The 15,241-nt window shown below is 43.2% G+C and overlaps 1 protein-coding gene across 2 annotated transcripts in view; it reads right to left on the bottom strand.

The window, feature by feature from the left end:
* The window catches only part of LOC308301784 (uncharacterized protein), a 35,097-nt gene that overhangs the window by 12,929 nt on the left and 6,927 nt on the right, over window positions 1–15,241 (bottom strand). For both annotated transcript variants that reach the window (XM_080745891.1, XM_080745892.1), the window contains exons 3-4: window positions 13,061–13,111; window positions 10,247–10,303 (exon numbers count right to left, since the gene is read on the bottom strand). In XM_080745891.1, the coding sequence (XP_080602017.1) occupies window positions 10,247–10,303; window positions 13,061–13,111 (108 nt within the window). The remainder of the gene's footprint in view (window positions 1–10,246; window positions 10,304–13,060; window positions 13,112–15,241) is intronic.

Below are 15,241 nucleotides of genomic sequence, written 5' to 3' on the forward strand. Positions count from 1 at the left end.
TCGAAAATATATTATTTTTATATCACCAGTTACTACTGCGGTTCGCTGGACTGGTGTCATGTACTTCAAATAGAGTCCATCTTACTTCCTACAACTTATAAGTAGACTTCAAAATAAAACCAGTTAACGTGACTTGAATGTTGCCTTGATCATATTAAGTACAAGGCCTTGTCTGGCCTCGCACCATCCTACATCTCAGAACTACTTGAGCCTTGTGTGCCTTCACGTACACTCAGATCTTCAGACAAAGGTCTGTTAATCATGCCTTCAGAGCCCCAACTCTTTGGAACTCCCTACCCGTAGAGATGAGGCTCGCTGAATCTTTGCCCCGGTTTAAATCCCTGCTGAAAACCCACCTCTACAGAATTGCCTTCAACCCTTATATTAGCACTCTTGATTTTAATCTCTGCCTTATTAAAATTGTCCTTATTACTTATTTTTATTATAATTATAAGTACTAGAAGCTAGCGTCTAGTCGGCGACCTGGCCAACTCGGGAACGATGTAAATAGGGAATTAATGCCCCGCCCTTTAATGCAAACCCCATTATACCTGTTGTCATAGGACCCGTTTTGACCATATGTTTGCCTGTGTCCATTTATGCCCATATATGGAGATATCTGTATCTATCTGTCGGCGTCCATTTTATGTCCATATATGGAGATCACTGCAGATATAGTTCTGGGTCCATTTTATGCCCATATATGCCCATATATGGAGATATCTGTCTATTTGCGTCCATTTTATGCCCATATATGGAGATCTCTGTCGCTTTTTGTTTGTTTCTTCTTTAAGCAGAATACGCAGCCTGCTTAAATCTGCATCATTCAAGTCATCCTCCCAGTCCCACGCTTTGTTGCTTGTCTTATGTTTGTCTTTTTCTTTTTTGGAGCAGACCCCATGAATGCCCCACCCTTTAATGCAAACCCCAATATACCTGTTGTCATAGGACACGTTTTGACCATCTGTTTGCCTTTGTCCCCTTATGCCCATATATGGAGATCTCTGCACACACAGTACCGGTTGCTGAAAACTCTGATGTCAGACATCAGCGCCGCATACGGGCATTCATTTTATGCCCATAGCTGGAGAACGCGCGTGCCGGTGGGAAGAACGGTTCTCGAGATACGCGGATTACATACATACACATTCACAGAGATTTTTTGTTGACTCATGTGGCGTACGTGATGTCAGAGCCTTTTATGAAGTGATGTCACAATGAGTCAGCGCTTGCGCCGATTTCCTCCGGAACAGCCTGATGTCAACAATCAGCTCTGCATAAGGAGATTCCGAACGTTTTGCGCCGGTTTCGGAATACCCAGCGTCTAGTCGGCGACCTGGCCAACTCGGGAACGATGTAAATAGGGAATTAATGCCCCGCCCTTTAATGCAAACCCCATTATACCTGTTGTCATAGGACCCGTTTTGACCATCTGTTTGCCTGTGTCCATTTATGCCCATATATGGAGATATCTGTATCTATCTGTCGGCGTCCATTTTATGTCCATATATGGAGATCACTGCAGATATAGTTCTGGGTCCATTTTATGCCCATATATGCCCATATATGGAGATATCTGTCTATTTCTGTCCATTTTATGCCCATATATGGAGATCTCTGTCGCTTTTTGTTTGTTTCTTCTTTAAGCAGAATACGCAGCCTGCTTAAATCTGCATCATTCAAGTCATCCTCCCAGTCCCACGCTTTGTTGCTTGTCTTATGTTTGTCTTTTTCTTTTTTGGAACAGACCCCATGAATGCCCCACCCTTTAATGCAAACCCCAATATACCTGTTGTCATAGGACACGTTTTGACCATCTGTTTGCCTTTGTCCTCTTATGCCCATATATGGAGATCTCTGCACACACAGTACCGGTTGCTGAAAACTCTGATGTCAGACATCAGCGCCGCATACGGGCATTCATTTTATGCCCATATCTGGAGAACGCGCGTGCCGGTGGGAAGAACGGTTCTCGAGATACGCGGATTACATACATACATACACATTCACAGAGATTTTTTGTTGACTCATGTGGCGTACGTGATGTCAGAGCCTTTTATGAAGTGATGTCACAATGAGTCAGCGCTTGCGCCGATTTCCTCCGGAACAGCCTGATGTCAACAATCAGCTCTGCATAAGGAGATTCCGAACGTTTTGCGCCGGTTTCGGAAAACCGTGCGTCGGGTCGGGTCGAGGCTCGGCACTGCACTCCGCGCCGCGTCGGGGAACGCACGTGCCGAATCTGAAGCCGGTGGGACGAACGGTTCTCGAGATACGCGGGTTACATACACGCAGAGATACATACACGCAGAGATTTGTCACATTTATAGATAGATTATTACTATGATAATAATTTCTCTATCCTACCCAGGGGGCAAAGGAAGGTGTGCTGCATTTGCCCCGACATACAAAGTTGTCCACCAGAAATATTATCTATGACCCAGTAGGATCACAACCTATATGGACAACCCGGTCAATTTGTACAACAAAGTCCAATATGGCCGCCTTTAGTTTTAATGGGGGGTGAATAGGGCAACATTTTAAACTGAGGGATATTTCCACGAAACTTCACAGGTTGATCAATGGTATACATATGAACATTTTTTGTATTGCAAGTTTCCATGAAATCCAATATGGCCGCCACAATATGGCCGCCATAATGTAAGGACCCAGAAAATAGGTTTTGCCTCTAACTTCTGAACCAGATGAGCTAGAAACGCAAACTTGGTGTCTATTTCATGGTGTCTGACCATGGGAGACTCAATGGAATAGCTAATTTTATTATTGGGTGTGTCTGGACCTTTATTGTGCATATTTGCAAGATGGTGGACTCCCAAAATAGAGCTTTAACATAATTTCTACCATGATTGTTGTGTCCGGGTAGCTCAGTCGGTAGAGCTCTCGCCTTTGTACCGCAAGGTCATGGGTTCGATTCCGGACACCGCCAACTCAGCGTATGAGTAGCACGGCTTGACAAGTCGTGCGGCAAGTACTGGGAGCTGATGGTAGGTGTGGCGCTCCACCTCAGCAGTCCATCTCCCACGGTCTAGCGCATTGTAACGGGGACAGACTCCCGCGTGTTACCGGCTGATACCGACAATAAGCCACTCCCGACCTACTTGTTGACTGCTTTTTCAAATACAAGCAATATGAATCCATTTGCTAAGATTTATGGCACAGAAGGGACTGTATTATTCTTGAGTTTGCATGTTGTCAAAATGGCTGTAAACGAGATATTATATTTCCTGTCCGATTCTACTGTATGTAGTTGTAGCAATGACTTCAGATAAAATCAGAGACCAAAACAATGTATCTTAGAAATTATTTTTTAATTAAAAAAAAAGAAAAAAAGAGAGAGATTATCTCAATGAAATGAATGCAACTGCCTTTTTGGGTCTTTCACACATAGACATGCACATGCTTTCCAACAACTTCAGCTTCAGGGAAATTATAATGAACACATGATTAAAACAGGCTGCATTATAATGCAAATAATTGCTAGTCACTATCACTGTCATGTGTACCTATCCTGCTGCATCTTGTCTCCAGTCCTTGGCAACGACACCCCAAGTAGCATGCAATTCCCTTCTTCGCACATGAACAGTTTGTCTGGCAGCCTTTGATACAGCTACATGATATTGCCTTGTCCATTGATATAGGCCAGGCTGGCTCTGTAGATGGACAGGGGGCTGCCTTCCCATCACTGAGAGACCATCCATATTCAGTGAAGCAAGGGATGTCTGGCTTCGCGATGTGTGCAGTTTTATGTATTATGGCTGCTAGAGCAGCTCTTTTCAGGTGCAGGCCAAAGGCATTTTTTGTAGGTGGCAGCAGCTTCAACAGGGTTGATCGGTTATTTAGGAACTTGTACGCTCTCAGCTTTGCCAGGTCAAAGTCCTCCGAATGGTCAGCTTTTGATGCATATACAGCTATTGTGAGGTCTCTAGCCTGATGCTTGACATCCTCTGAGAGGTAATAAGAGGAATTTTCACCAAACTCCTGAAGTGCAGGGAGATCTAGACCCATTCTGGTCTTGAACCATGCCTTCTTTCCAGTGAAAAAGGGATAGCTGGTGGTATCTCTGCCACTCAGGCTGTGAATAAAGGGCAGGGCAGTGGACCCAGTCTTAAGACAGCTGAGCAGGAACACAGGTATGTCCATTCAAAACCTGCAAAAGAATATGAAGTCTCTGCACAATATACAGCTCCTGATCCTCAAGAGTTTTTTGCTGTCTCTGAAAACAAAGCAAACCTTCTAAGATTCCTCTGTGAAGAATGGTGTCAAAATGAGACACTTAAGTTTGCTCTTGGTACAACCCATCTTTACCTGAGTGGAGGATTTAAAGAAGAGACAAGGAGTGTGGTGTTCAAGGAGGGGTGTGTTGTTGATGTCCCTGCACTAGAGTCAACACAACAGGAGGCCGACACAAGGGTAATTCTACACACCATCTACAGTGTCCAGGCTCACAAAGTTGACAGAGTTGTCATCCATGCTAATGACACAGACATCATCATCATGTGCCTATATCATGCTGCCACCCACCTCCTAGACCTTCCAGAGCTGTGGGTGAGAACAGAGCAGGATGCATATCTTCCTATCCATCACATGGTCTCAGCCCTTGGACTCGCACAGTGTCGTGCCCTGCCCTTTATTCACAGCCTGAGTGGCAGAGATACCACCAGCTATCCCTTTTTCACTGGAAAGAAGGCATGGTTCAAGACCAGCATGTCTAGATCTCCCTGCACTTCAGGAGTTTGGTGAAAATTCCTCTTATTCCCTCTCAGAGGATGTCAAGCATCAGGCTAGAGACCTCACAATAGCTGTATATGCATCAAAAGCTGACCATTCGGAGGACTTTGACCTGGCAAAGCTGAGAGTGTACAAGTTCCTAAATAACCGATCAACCCTGTTGAAGCTGCTGCCACCTACAGAAAATGCCTTTGGTCTGCACCTGAAAAGAGCTGCTCTAGCAGCCATAATACATAAAACTGCACACATCGCGAAGCCAGACATCCCTTGCTTCACTGAATATGGATGGTCTCTCAGTGATGGGAAGGCAGTCCCCTGTCCATCTACAGAGCCAGCCTGGCCTATATCAATGGACAAGGCAATATCATGTAGCTGTATCAAAGGCTGCCAGAAAAACTGTTCATGTGCGAAGTAGAGGATGACATTTTGATGAATTTTCACTCCTGTCCCGTCCCACTCCTGCAGAAAAAATCCTGTCCCATCCCAATCCTGGGCTAGAGTGGGGAAAAAAATCCCATCCTGTCCCACTCCTGTAAAATGGCTCCTGGTCCCATCCCGCTCCTGGTCAAAATCACTCCCGTTCACATCCCGCTCCCGAAAAAAAAAAAAATTGCGCAGATGTTTTTCTATTTTGATCCATATTATATTTCATATCATGTTTATTATTATATAATGTATAATTTTATAATGTTCGCAGTTCAAAGACCTCACTTTCCTGTGCAATTTATTTCTGCGATTTGATGAACTGGTCTGGGATGATTCCCGCTCCTGCCCACTCCTGTTGATTTTCAATCCTGTCCCGTCCCAATCCTGGCATTAATACAAATTTGACTCCTGTCCCACGGGAATCCCGCGGGACCCACGGGAACGGGAATAAAATGTCATCCTCTAGTGCGAAGAAGGGAATTGCATGCTACTTGGGGTGTCGTTGCCAAGGACTGGAGACAAGATGCAGCAGGATGCACATGACAGTGATAGTGACTATACTTTTTGGTTACCACCGCGCTCTGACTCTGCTGGTGCGGTATCCCTTTAAATCAACATGTAGAAGGAGGAGGATGGATCGCACACAGTGGCAAGAGTTGTTTTTTCTTTATTGTTGCATTTGCATGAGAAACAAACATTTCTCATGCAAGTGCTTACAAGTGATAGTGACTAGCAATTATTTGCATTTTAATGCAGCCTGTTTTAATCATGTGTTCATTATAATTTCCCTGAAGCTGAAGTTGTTGGAAAGCATGTGCATGTCTATGTGTGAAAGACCCAAAAAGGCAGTTGCATTCATTTAATTGAGATAATCTCTCTCTTTTTTTCTTTTTTTTTTAAATTAAAAAATAATTTCTAAGATACATTGTTTTGGTCTCTGGTTTTATCTGAAGTCATTGCTACAACTACATACAGTAGAATCGGACAGGAAATATATTAATATAATATCTCGTTTACAGCCATTTTGACAACATGCAAACTCAAGAATAATACAGGTATAAGTCCCTTCTGTGCCATAAATATTAGCAAATGGATTCATATTGCTTGTATTTGCAAAAGCAGTCAACAATCATGGTAGAAATTATGTTAAAGCTCTATTTTGGGAGTCCACCATCTTGCAAATATGCACAATAAAGGTCCAGACACACCCAATAATAAAATTAGCTATTCCATTGAGTCTCCCATGGTCAGACACCATGAAATAGACACCAAGTTTGCGTTTCTAGCTCATCTGGTTCAGAAGTTAAAGGCAAAACCTATTTTCTGGGTCCTTACATTATGGCGGCCATATTGTGGCGGCCATATTGGATTTCATGGAAACTTGCAATACAAAAAATGTTCATATGTATACCATTGATCAACCTGTGAAGTTTCGTGGAAATATCCCTCAGTTTAAAATTTTGCCCTATTCACCCCCCATTAAAACTAAAGGCGGCCATATTGGACTTTGTTGTACAAATTGACCGGGTTGTCCATATAGGTTGTGATCCTACTGGGTCATAGATAATATTTCTGGTGGACAACTTTGTATGTCGGGGCAAATGCAGGTTTCCTAAAAAAAGGCTGGTTTTGTGTAATAAGTGTAATAGTGTAATAGCGCAATAAGTGTAATATTGTAATAGTGTAATAGTGTAATAAGTGTAATAGTGTAATAGCGCAATAAGTGTAATAGTGTAATAAGTGTAATAGTGCAATAAGTGTAATAGTGTAATAGCGCAATAAGTGAAATAGTTTAATAGCGCAATAAGTGTAATAAGTGTAATAGTGTAATAAGTGTAATAGTGTAATAGTGTAATAAATAATAGTGTAATAGTGTAATAAGTGTAATAGTGTAATAGCGCAATAAGTGTAATAGTGTAATAAGTGTAATAGTGTAATAGTGGAATAAGTGTAATAGTGTAATAGTGTAATAGCGCAAAAAGTGTAATAGCCTAATTAGTGTAATAGTGTAATAAGTGTAATAGTGTAATAAGTGTAAGTGTAATAGCACAATATGTGTTGTAGTGTAATAAGTGTAATAGTGTAATAGTGTAATAAGTGTAGTAGTGTAATAAGTGTAGTAGTGTAATAAGTGTAATAGTGTAATAGTGTAATAGCATAATAAATGTAATAGTGTAATAAGTGTAATAGCGTAATAAGTGTAATAGCACAATAAGTGAAATAGTGTAATAGTGTAATAGCATAATAAGTGTAATAGTGTAATAAGTGTAATAGCGTAATAAGTGTAATAGTGTAATAGCACAATAAGAGTAATAGTGTAATAGGGCAATAAGTCTAATAGTGTAATAGTGTAATAAGTGTAATAGTGTAATAGCGCAAAAAGGGTAATAGTGAAATAAGTGTAATAGTGTAATAAAGCAATAAGTGTAAAAGGGCAATAAGTGTAATAGTGAAACCGTTGCCCCTTATGACGTGGGTAAAGCTGCGAGGGCCCGGTCATCGCTTCTTGCAGCTTTAATTATTATTATTGCGGCCCAGCGTCTAGTCGGCGACCTGGCCAACTCGGAACAATGTAAATAGGGAATGAATGCCCCGCCCTTTAATGCAAACCCCATTATACCTGTTTTCATAGGACCCGTTTTGACCATCTGTCTGCCTGTGTCCATTTATGCCCATATATGGAGATATCTGTCTGTCTGTCGGCGTCCATTTTATGTCCATATATGGAGATCACTGCAGTTATAGTTCAGGGTCCATTTTATGCCCATATATGGAGATAGCTGTCTGCGTCCATTTTATGCCCATATATGAAGATCTCTGTATCTGTCTGTCTGTGTCCCTTTTATGCCCGTATATGGAGATCTTTGTGATTCTGCGTCCATTGTATGCCCATATATGCCATATATGGAGATATCTGTTTATCTGCGTCCATTTTATGCCCATATATGAGATCTCTGTCACTTTTTCAAACAGGCCGAGCACTGCACTACCTGCTGCGGTGGGGAACGCGCGTGCCGAATTTGAAATAGGGAATGAATTTCTTTGTCCACTTATGCCCATATATGAAGATCTCTGCACACACAGCGGAAAACTCTGATGACAGACATCTGCTCCGCATACTGGCATTCATTTTATTCCCATATATGGAGAACACGCGTGCCGGTGGGACGAACGGTTCTCGAGATACGCGGATTACATACATACATACACACTCACAGAGATTTTTTGTTGACTCATGTGGCGTACGTGATGTCAGAGCCTTTTATGAAGTGATGTCACAATGAGTCAGCGCTTGCGCCGGTTTCCTCCGAAACACCTGATGTCAACAATCAGCTCCGCATATGGTGATTCCGAACATTTCGCGCCGGTTCGGAAAAAACGCACGTCGGGTCGGGTCGAGGCCGGGCACGGCACTCCGCGCCGCGGCGGGGAACGTGCGTGCCGAATCTGAAGCCGGTGGGACGAACGGTTCTCGAGATACGCGGATTACATACATGCACGCACACAGACAGACAGACAGACAGACAGAGATTTGTCGCATTTATAGATAGATTATTATAAAAAAATATATATATTTCACGTACAAACTTCTCACCACAGAGATAGATTTTTTTACTGTTTTTCATATAATTCAAAATGGTGGGAGATCTAAAGGTCAGAGGTCAAAAGTCAGAGTGTCAAAGTTGTTCGGCATGAGGAGACGCATATGTGTCCAGGTTTCATGGCTGTACGTCAAACAGAGCATGAGCTATACCTGCACCACCCTTTGGCCAATTATTTTGAAAAGTAATAGCACACGTCTCTACAGCAAGCTGAACACATTGATGTTTGAATGGTGTTTTTCGGTGTAAGTATGTAGGAGAAGAAAGCTGCCAAAGTTTGAGGACAACTTATATAGTATGACTGACTGACTGATAGATAAATAATGAGGATAACATATTATGTGTACTCGCTTTTAGCGGGCCTTAAATAGCAGATATTTGACAAAGGTTTGCTTTTTTGCCTTGCAAATAATGAAAGGCAGACTCAATTCACTCAAGGACCCTTGAATTAATATGTTTGACTATCTCTGTATGCCCAAATCGAGAGCTGTGTCCTGTGCTCGGTAATAAGTCGGATTCTTTTCCGGTGGGGGTTGGCCTCCGCCAGGGCTGCGCCTTGTCCGCCAGGGCTGCGCCTTGTCACCAATCCTGAGTTTAAATCTGACCTTACCCCAGGTGAAGGAGTTTAAGTATCTTGGGTTCACGAATGAGAGAAAGGGCAAGACGGAGATCAGTCAGAGAATCGGAGCAGCAGGAGCAGTTTTGCAGTCGCTAAATTGTACTGTGGTGAAGAAAAAAAGAGTTCTCTGTCTACCGAGCAATCTTCATTCCTACTCTCACCTATGGTCATGAAGTGGGTCATGACCGAAAGTATAAGGTCAAGGGTGAAAGCGTCCGAAATGAGTTTTCTCAGAAGGGTGGCTGGTATCTCCCTTAGAGACAGGGTGAGAAGTTCAGTCACCCGAGAGAGACTTGGAGTAGAACCGCTGCTCCTTCACTTGGAAAGGAGTCAGCTTAGGTGGTTCGGGGCATCTAGTACGGATGACTCCAGAGCGCCTTCGTAGGAAGGTCCTCGATGCACGTCCCACTGGGAGGAGACCCCGTGGCAGACCAAAGACCAGATGGAGGGATTATATCTCCAAACTGGCTTGGGAACGCCTCGGTATACTCCATGAGGGAGTGGAGGAAGTTGCTCAGGATAGGGAACTCTGGAAGTCCCAGTTGGAACTGTTACCCCTGTTCCTGAATATTCCCTGCATAATTTCACATAAAAACCCAGCATATTTCACCGCGTAATAAAGGATTTTTCGTGCAAGATCAAGGATTTTAGCCCCCATAATCAAGGATTTTTGCCCGCGTTTTTCTGGAGGGTCTATTAATAATAGTTGGTCAAAAAGACGGTAACAGGATAAGTCGGCCTGGTGGAGACAACCAGTAGAACTGAATCACCTCAGCATACAGACTTACAGAGGCATAATAAAACAGAAGATACCTCAGAATACAGAGTGAAAATAAAAGAGGAGACTTACCTGAGAACATCATATGTTGGCCTGCTGGATTCACTGCTGCCTCCAATGGTTTCGTCTCTAAAACACATGTGTTGATCTGCAAGTTATCTGTTGACTGGAGCTTACAGTATGTGTGGTAACACTTCATCAATATAACATTTAATTAAATTGTTGCTTAACACTCATGGAGCCAAACACGTCCAGGAACAAGGTAAGGAGGCCAGGGCAGCGTTATCTTGTCCACAGACAAGTTAACTGTTGCCATGGTTACCTGCTAAACATGTGCCGCTACATATAACACTACATATCCCATCATGCAACTCCACCTATTCTCCATAGGCTCCGCTTCATTGCTTCTTCTTCTTTGTGAGGTTTTATGGCGGTTGGCATCCATAATTATTATGTTGCATTACCGCCACCTACTGAAACATATATATCTATACATTTCAAACGTAATACTACTGTATCCACCCGTGACCACCCAAATGTTCCAAAGCCAGAAATTGGCCAATGCATTCTATAAATATCTGGCTTAAATCCCTCCCTCAGCTTATTGTCCTTCTTCTTTCACACAAGTGCTCACCTCCACTTTATTCACTGTTTCAGCATATGACATGCCTCTTTCCTCTCTAATTATCTTCACCTTTCCCTCCGTCACTCTCCTAGGACATTGTACTGAACCAATAAATTGCTCTGACTCTAAAGCTCATGGTGTATTCAAAATACATTCTCTCAGGTAATTCCTCCCCTTCAAATGCCAGGCAAACTGACTTTGTCTCCTGTCCCATCCCTAAATATAGTTAGCCGTTTAGCCTCACAAACGCCAACTAACCACGTTAATTCATCCACCTTTACTGTCAGCGGTACTCCACTTATCACCCCTTTCCTCCTTTTTGTTCCCTCAAGTATGTGGCAGCTGACCGTGGAGCCTTCCAACGACATAATCTGCATGGCGTAATAGACTTGATCTGAATCCTTGCACTCAAAAATAACCACTCCACTCCTAGTGGCTCTCAATGCCTTCACTTTACCAATTCTCCCCTCTAAAAACTTTCTGACCACTTCTGGATCACTAAAGATGCCATCTGTTGGTGTGTCCGCTTTCATCATTACTACAAACTTTTCCTCTTGTCTGCATTCTGGTTCATTCCACTTTCTCTTTCTTTTGCTTTCCAAATCCTCCTCTGACTCCATTTCTCTCTCAAACTCTGCAGGTGCTTACATCTGCCAGCGTCACACTTCTGGTCCCCAGTGAGGTCCCTCCGGTTCATTGCTGATGCAAAGAAACAGCTTTATCTCGGAATCTACTTCCAAAGCACCAAGAAGGCAGAGAGCCTCTTTTTCACGTCGACACAGGGCCGTGATGGTCAGCCCAGGGGGCCAGTTGTCCGGATTTAAAATGAAGCAAACACAGGCCTGAAAGTTTCTATGATTGGCCGCTACTCTATGGTTCCTGTCGCTAGATTAAAGCCTCGTTTCAATCACCATGATATGCATTTTGAGAAAATATGGTTACATTTATTATGTTATAATTGATGTTAATGTATTCTCAATTTTTCTTTTCATGTTTCCTGTCCTCAATTATACAGAACAGGACCTTTCAACATTCAGTGTTTCTTTTCTGTAAGCTGTAGTTTTTTGAATAATTAGGCTCAGAAAGGTGAGTTAATTTGTCTCTGGACATACGCATCATCATCCAGGGGAGGGCGTAACACCTTTGCTGTCACTTTACATTGTGTTTGCATTGGTCCAATGCACCATTTACCACTTTGGTTGTAAATAATATAGCCTACAGATATAGTTATAGGAATATCCTAATATTTAGCGGCTTGTCTTTAACAGACAGGCATAGACAGAGACACAATGTGCGCTGTGAGCTTGTAGATCGGCTATTTTCACTACTTTATTTTGGGAGGGGATGTTCTTTGAAAATGTTTTGAAATAATTAAAAGGAAACCCAAAATGAAGGGACCCATGAAAACGTGTCCACAACCCACAAATGTGTCCCGACCCAGTGTTGGGGAAACAGCGTTGCAAATCACAGATGATTTATTTAGTGGATTCTCCTGGCTGACTTTTTGTGACTTCTTGTCTCAGCCTCATTCTGTAGGCAAAAGGAAAGGCACCATAGCTTAGCATATAGCTAAGCTAACAACAAATGTATCGGCTATAATCGATTGTCACGTCAACGCATTGATGCAGAATAGCGCACAACCGCATCGCGAAGCAAACAAATCAAAAAACATAAGATGTCCACAGTCGCCCCACAGCTAAAGTACTACCCGACCACACTACAACAACTTTGGGAGTTTGCGACTGCTTTGAGATGTCTGCTCTGTCTGAGGCTCACAGTCGCTGTGCTCATTCTGTGCTGAGCACGGCTGCAGTTGACGTCACTTGCAAGGGAAAGGGAGCGCTTGATTTGTTAAAAAATACAGCGTCCCTCTTTCCCATCCACATTCAACACTACTGTACTGACAAAACGGACAGAGCCGAGAATGAGAAATAAATGCTCCTCTTCCCACAGTTGCTTTTTTAACGGATCTGAAGGATTCACACAAATGACCAATTTTGGATTCAAAACGTCAATTTTCGCCAAGAATCTACAAGTTTGCATGCCTGTTAATATTGATGACATCAGGATCTCCATATATGATTGCCAGAACAGGCAGGCTTGGTCATTGAGTCAACAATGTGACAACAGGTCATATATAGGTTGAGGTGTTACCCACTGACTCACTTACATAAGGACAGGATCAGCCCGGTTTCATAGTAAAATGTATTATTATTAATAATTATAATAACTGCTTAAATAAAGTTCTCAAACTCACTCACCTTCAGGATCACGCCTAGACTCAGGTGATGAAAACATCTTCCTTATACGATCTGAGAAGACAGTGACAACATGACATGACATGACATGACATGACATGACATGACGTGACATGACGTGACGTGGCATGGCGTGGCGCAACGGGAGAGTGTTTTCTGCAGGTCTTTCAGTCCGAGTGTATCAAAGGGTGCGTTCGGAAATGTGCACCGGGTGTGTGCTCAGTGTAGTGAGTGCCTAAACCCAACCCTAATCCTAACCCTAACCTCAGTAAAACTATGCCTAAACCTAACCCTAACCCTAACCAACCCCCTAAACAAACACTCTCCCGTGGCGTAACGTAACGTAACGTAGCGTAACGTGACGTGCCGTGCCGTGACTTGACATGACAAACAATAAGTCTACCTCCACATATAAAACAAATTAATAATACAATTATTAATAATTTTCACCACTGCAAAGTTGCTTTTTTCTTCATAAATCATCTATTTATAGTTCCAAAAGACACTGTAGCCCGCAGTTAATCCCCTAACAGCATTCCACATCCTGAAATGGCGATGTTTACATTCAGAGAAGAAGAATGAAGTCTCGTCCGTCTTGCGAGATTTCCGGGTCCTATGCTTTTAGTTTAACCACTTGAACCCCAGGGGGGTCCAGGGGAAAAGTCCGCCTAAAATGCATGCCCCAATTGGAACAGTTGTGGACACAAAACTACAATGATTGTGGCTACTCTTGACCCACCAAATGTAAGCTAACCCCTGAAGATTGACAAATGCAGTGTAAAACATCACGTTCCTCTTACCAAATTGTCCTGCTGTGATCACTTACCAGTGAAAAGAGGATTGAAAAAGACCTCCACCTATGGAAAATCTGCATTCTGAATGGTGAAAAAGACTTAAGACCTCATTAGAGCAATTTATAGTGAATAGAGAATTTGTCCATCAAGGTGTCATCAATTAATAGGCAAAATCTTATGAATATATTTCAAACTATGTAAACTCTACAGATGTTTTAGTGAGAGTAGTGGTGTAATATTAGTAATGTAATTCAATCCGGCTTCCGCACAAATCACAGCACTGAAACAGCTCTCCTCAAAGTTACCAATGACATCCTCCTCTCCGCTGACAATGGTTTCCTCTCCATCCTCATCCTCCTCGACCTCTCTGCTGCTTTTGACACCATCAACCATTCCATCCTCATCTCCCGCCTCAAGTCCTCCCTCGGAATAACCAACACTGCACTCTCCTGGTTAACATCATATCTCTCCGACCGTCACCAGTTTGTCTCCATAAACAACTGCCACTCCTCCACTGCCCCAGTCACCCATGGTGTCCCTCAGGGCTCTGTACTTGGTCCCCTCCTCTTCATCATTTACATACTACCACTTGGTCAGATCCTCCGTCACCACAACCTACAATTCCACTGTTATGCAGATGATACTCAGCTTTACCTCTCCCACAAAACTGTCAACGCTGCCACCCTCCACCCTCACCACCTGCCGTACAGAACTCAAAGTATGGATGCAAAACAACTTTCTCAAACTCAATGGCAACAAATCAGAAATCATCGGCCCAGATTCCCTCACCCGCCCCACCCAGAATTTCACCCTCAGTATTGACGGCTCCACTGTAACAACCTCCACTCACATCCGTAACCTTGGTGTCATATTTGATTCCACCCTCTCATTCCACCCCCACATAAACCAGATCACTAAAACTGCCTTCTTTCACCTCAGGAACATTGCCCACCTCCGGCCTTCACTCACATTCACAGCTGCTGAAACACTCATCCATGCATTTGTCACATCCCGGATAGACTACTGCAATAGCATCCTCAACGGCACCACCACCAAAATCCTCAGCAAACTACAATACGTCCAAAACTCCGCTGCCCGCCTTCTCACCAGTACCCGCTCCAGAGACCATATCACTCCTGTCCTCCACGACCTACACTGGCTCCATGTCAAACAAATAATCCACTACAAGGTCCTACTAACCACCTACAAGGCACTCAATAACCTGGATCCCTCCTACATGTCTGACCTTATTGATCCCTACGTCCCAACCCGATCCCTCAGGTCCAGTGAAGCCAACCTTCTGGAGGTCCGCACGGCCAAATACCACACGTGGGGGCATAGGGCCTTCTCTGTCTCTGCCCCCACCCTCTGGAACACTCTCCCCAACCAC

This window comes from Nannobrachium achirus (assembly GCF_963921795.1).
Source record: "Nannobrachium achirus genome assembly, chromosome: 17".
Taxonomy (NCBI): domain Eukaryota; kingdom Metazoa; phylum Chordata; class Actinopteri; order Myctophiformes; family Myctophidae; genus Nannobrachium; species Nannobrachium achirus.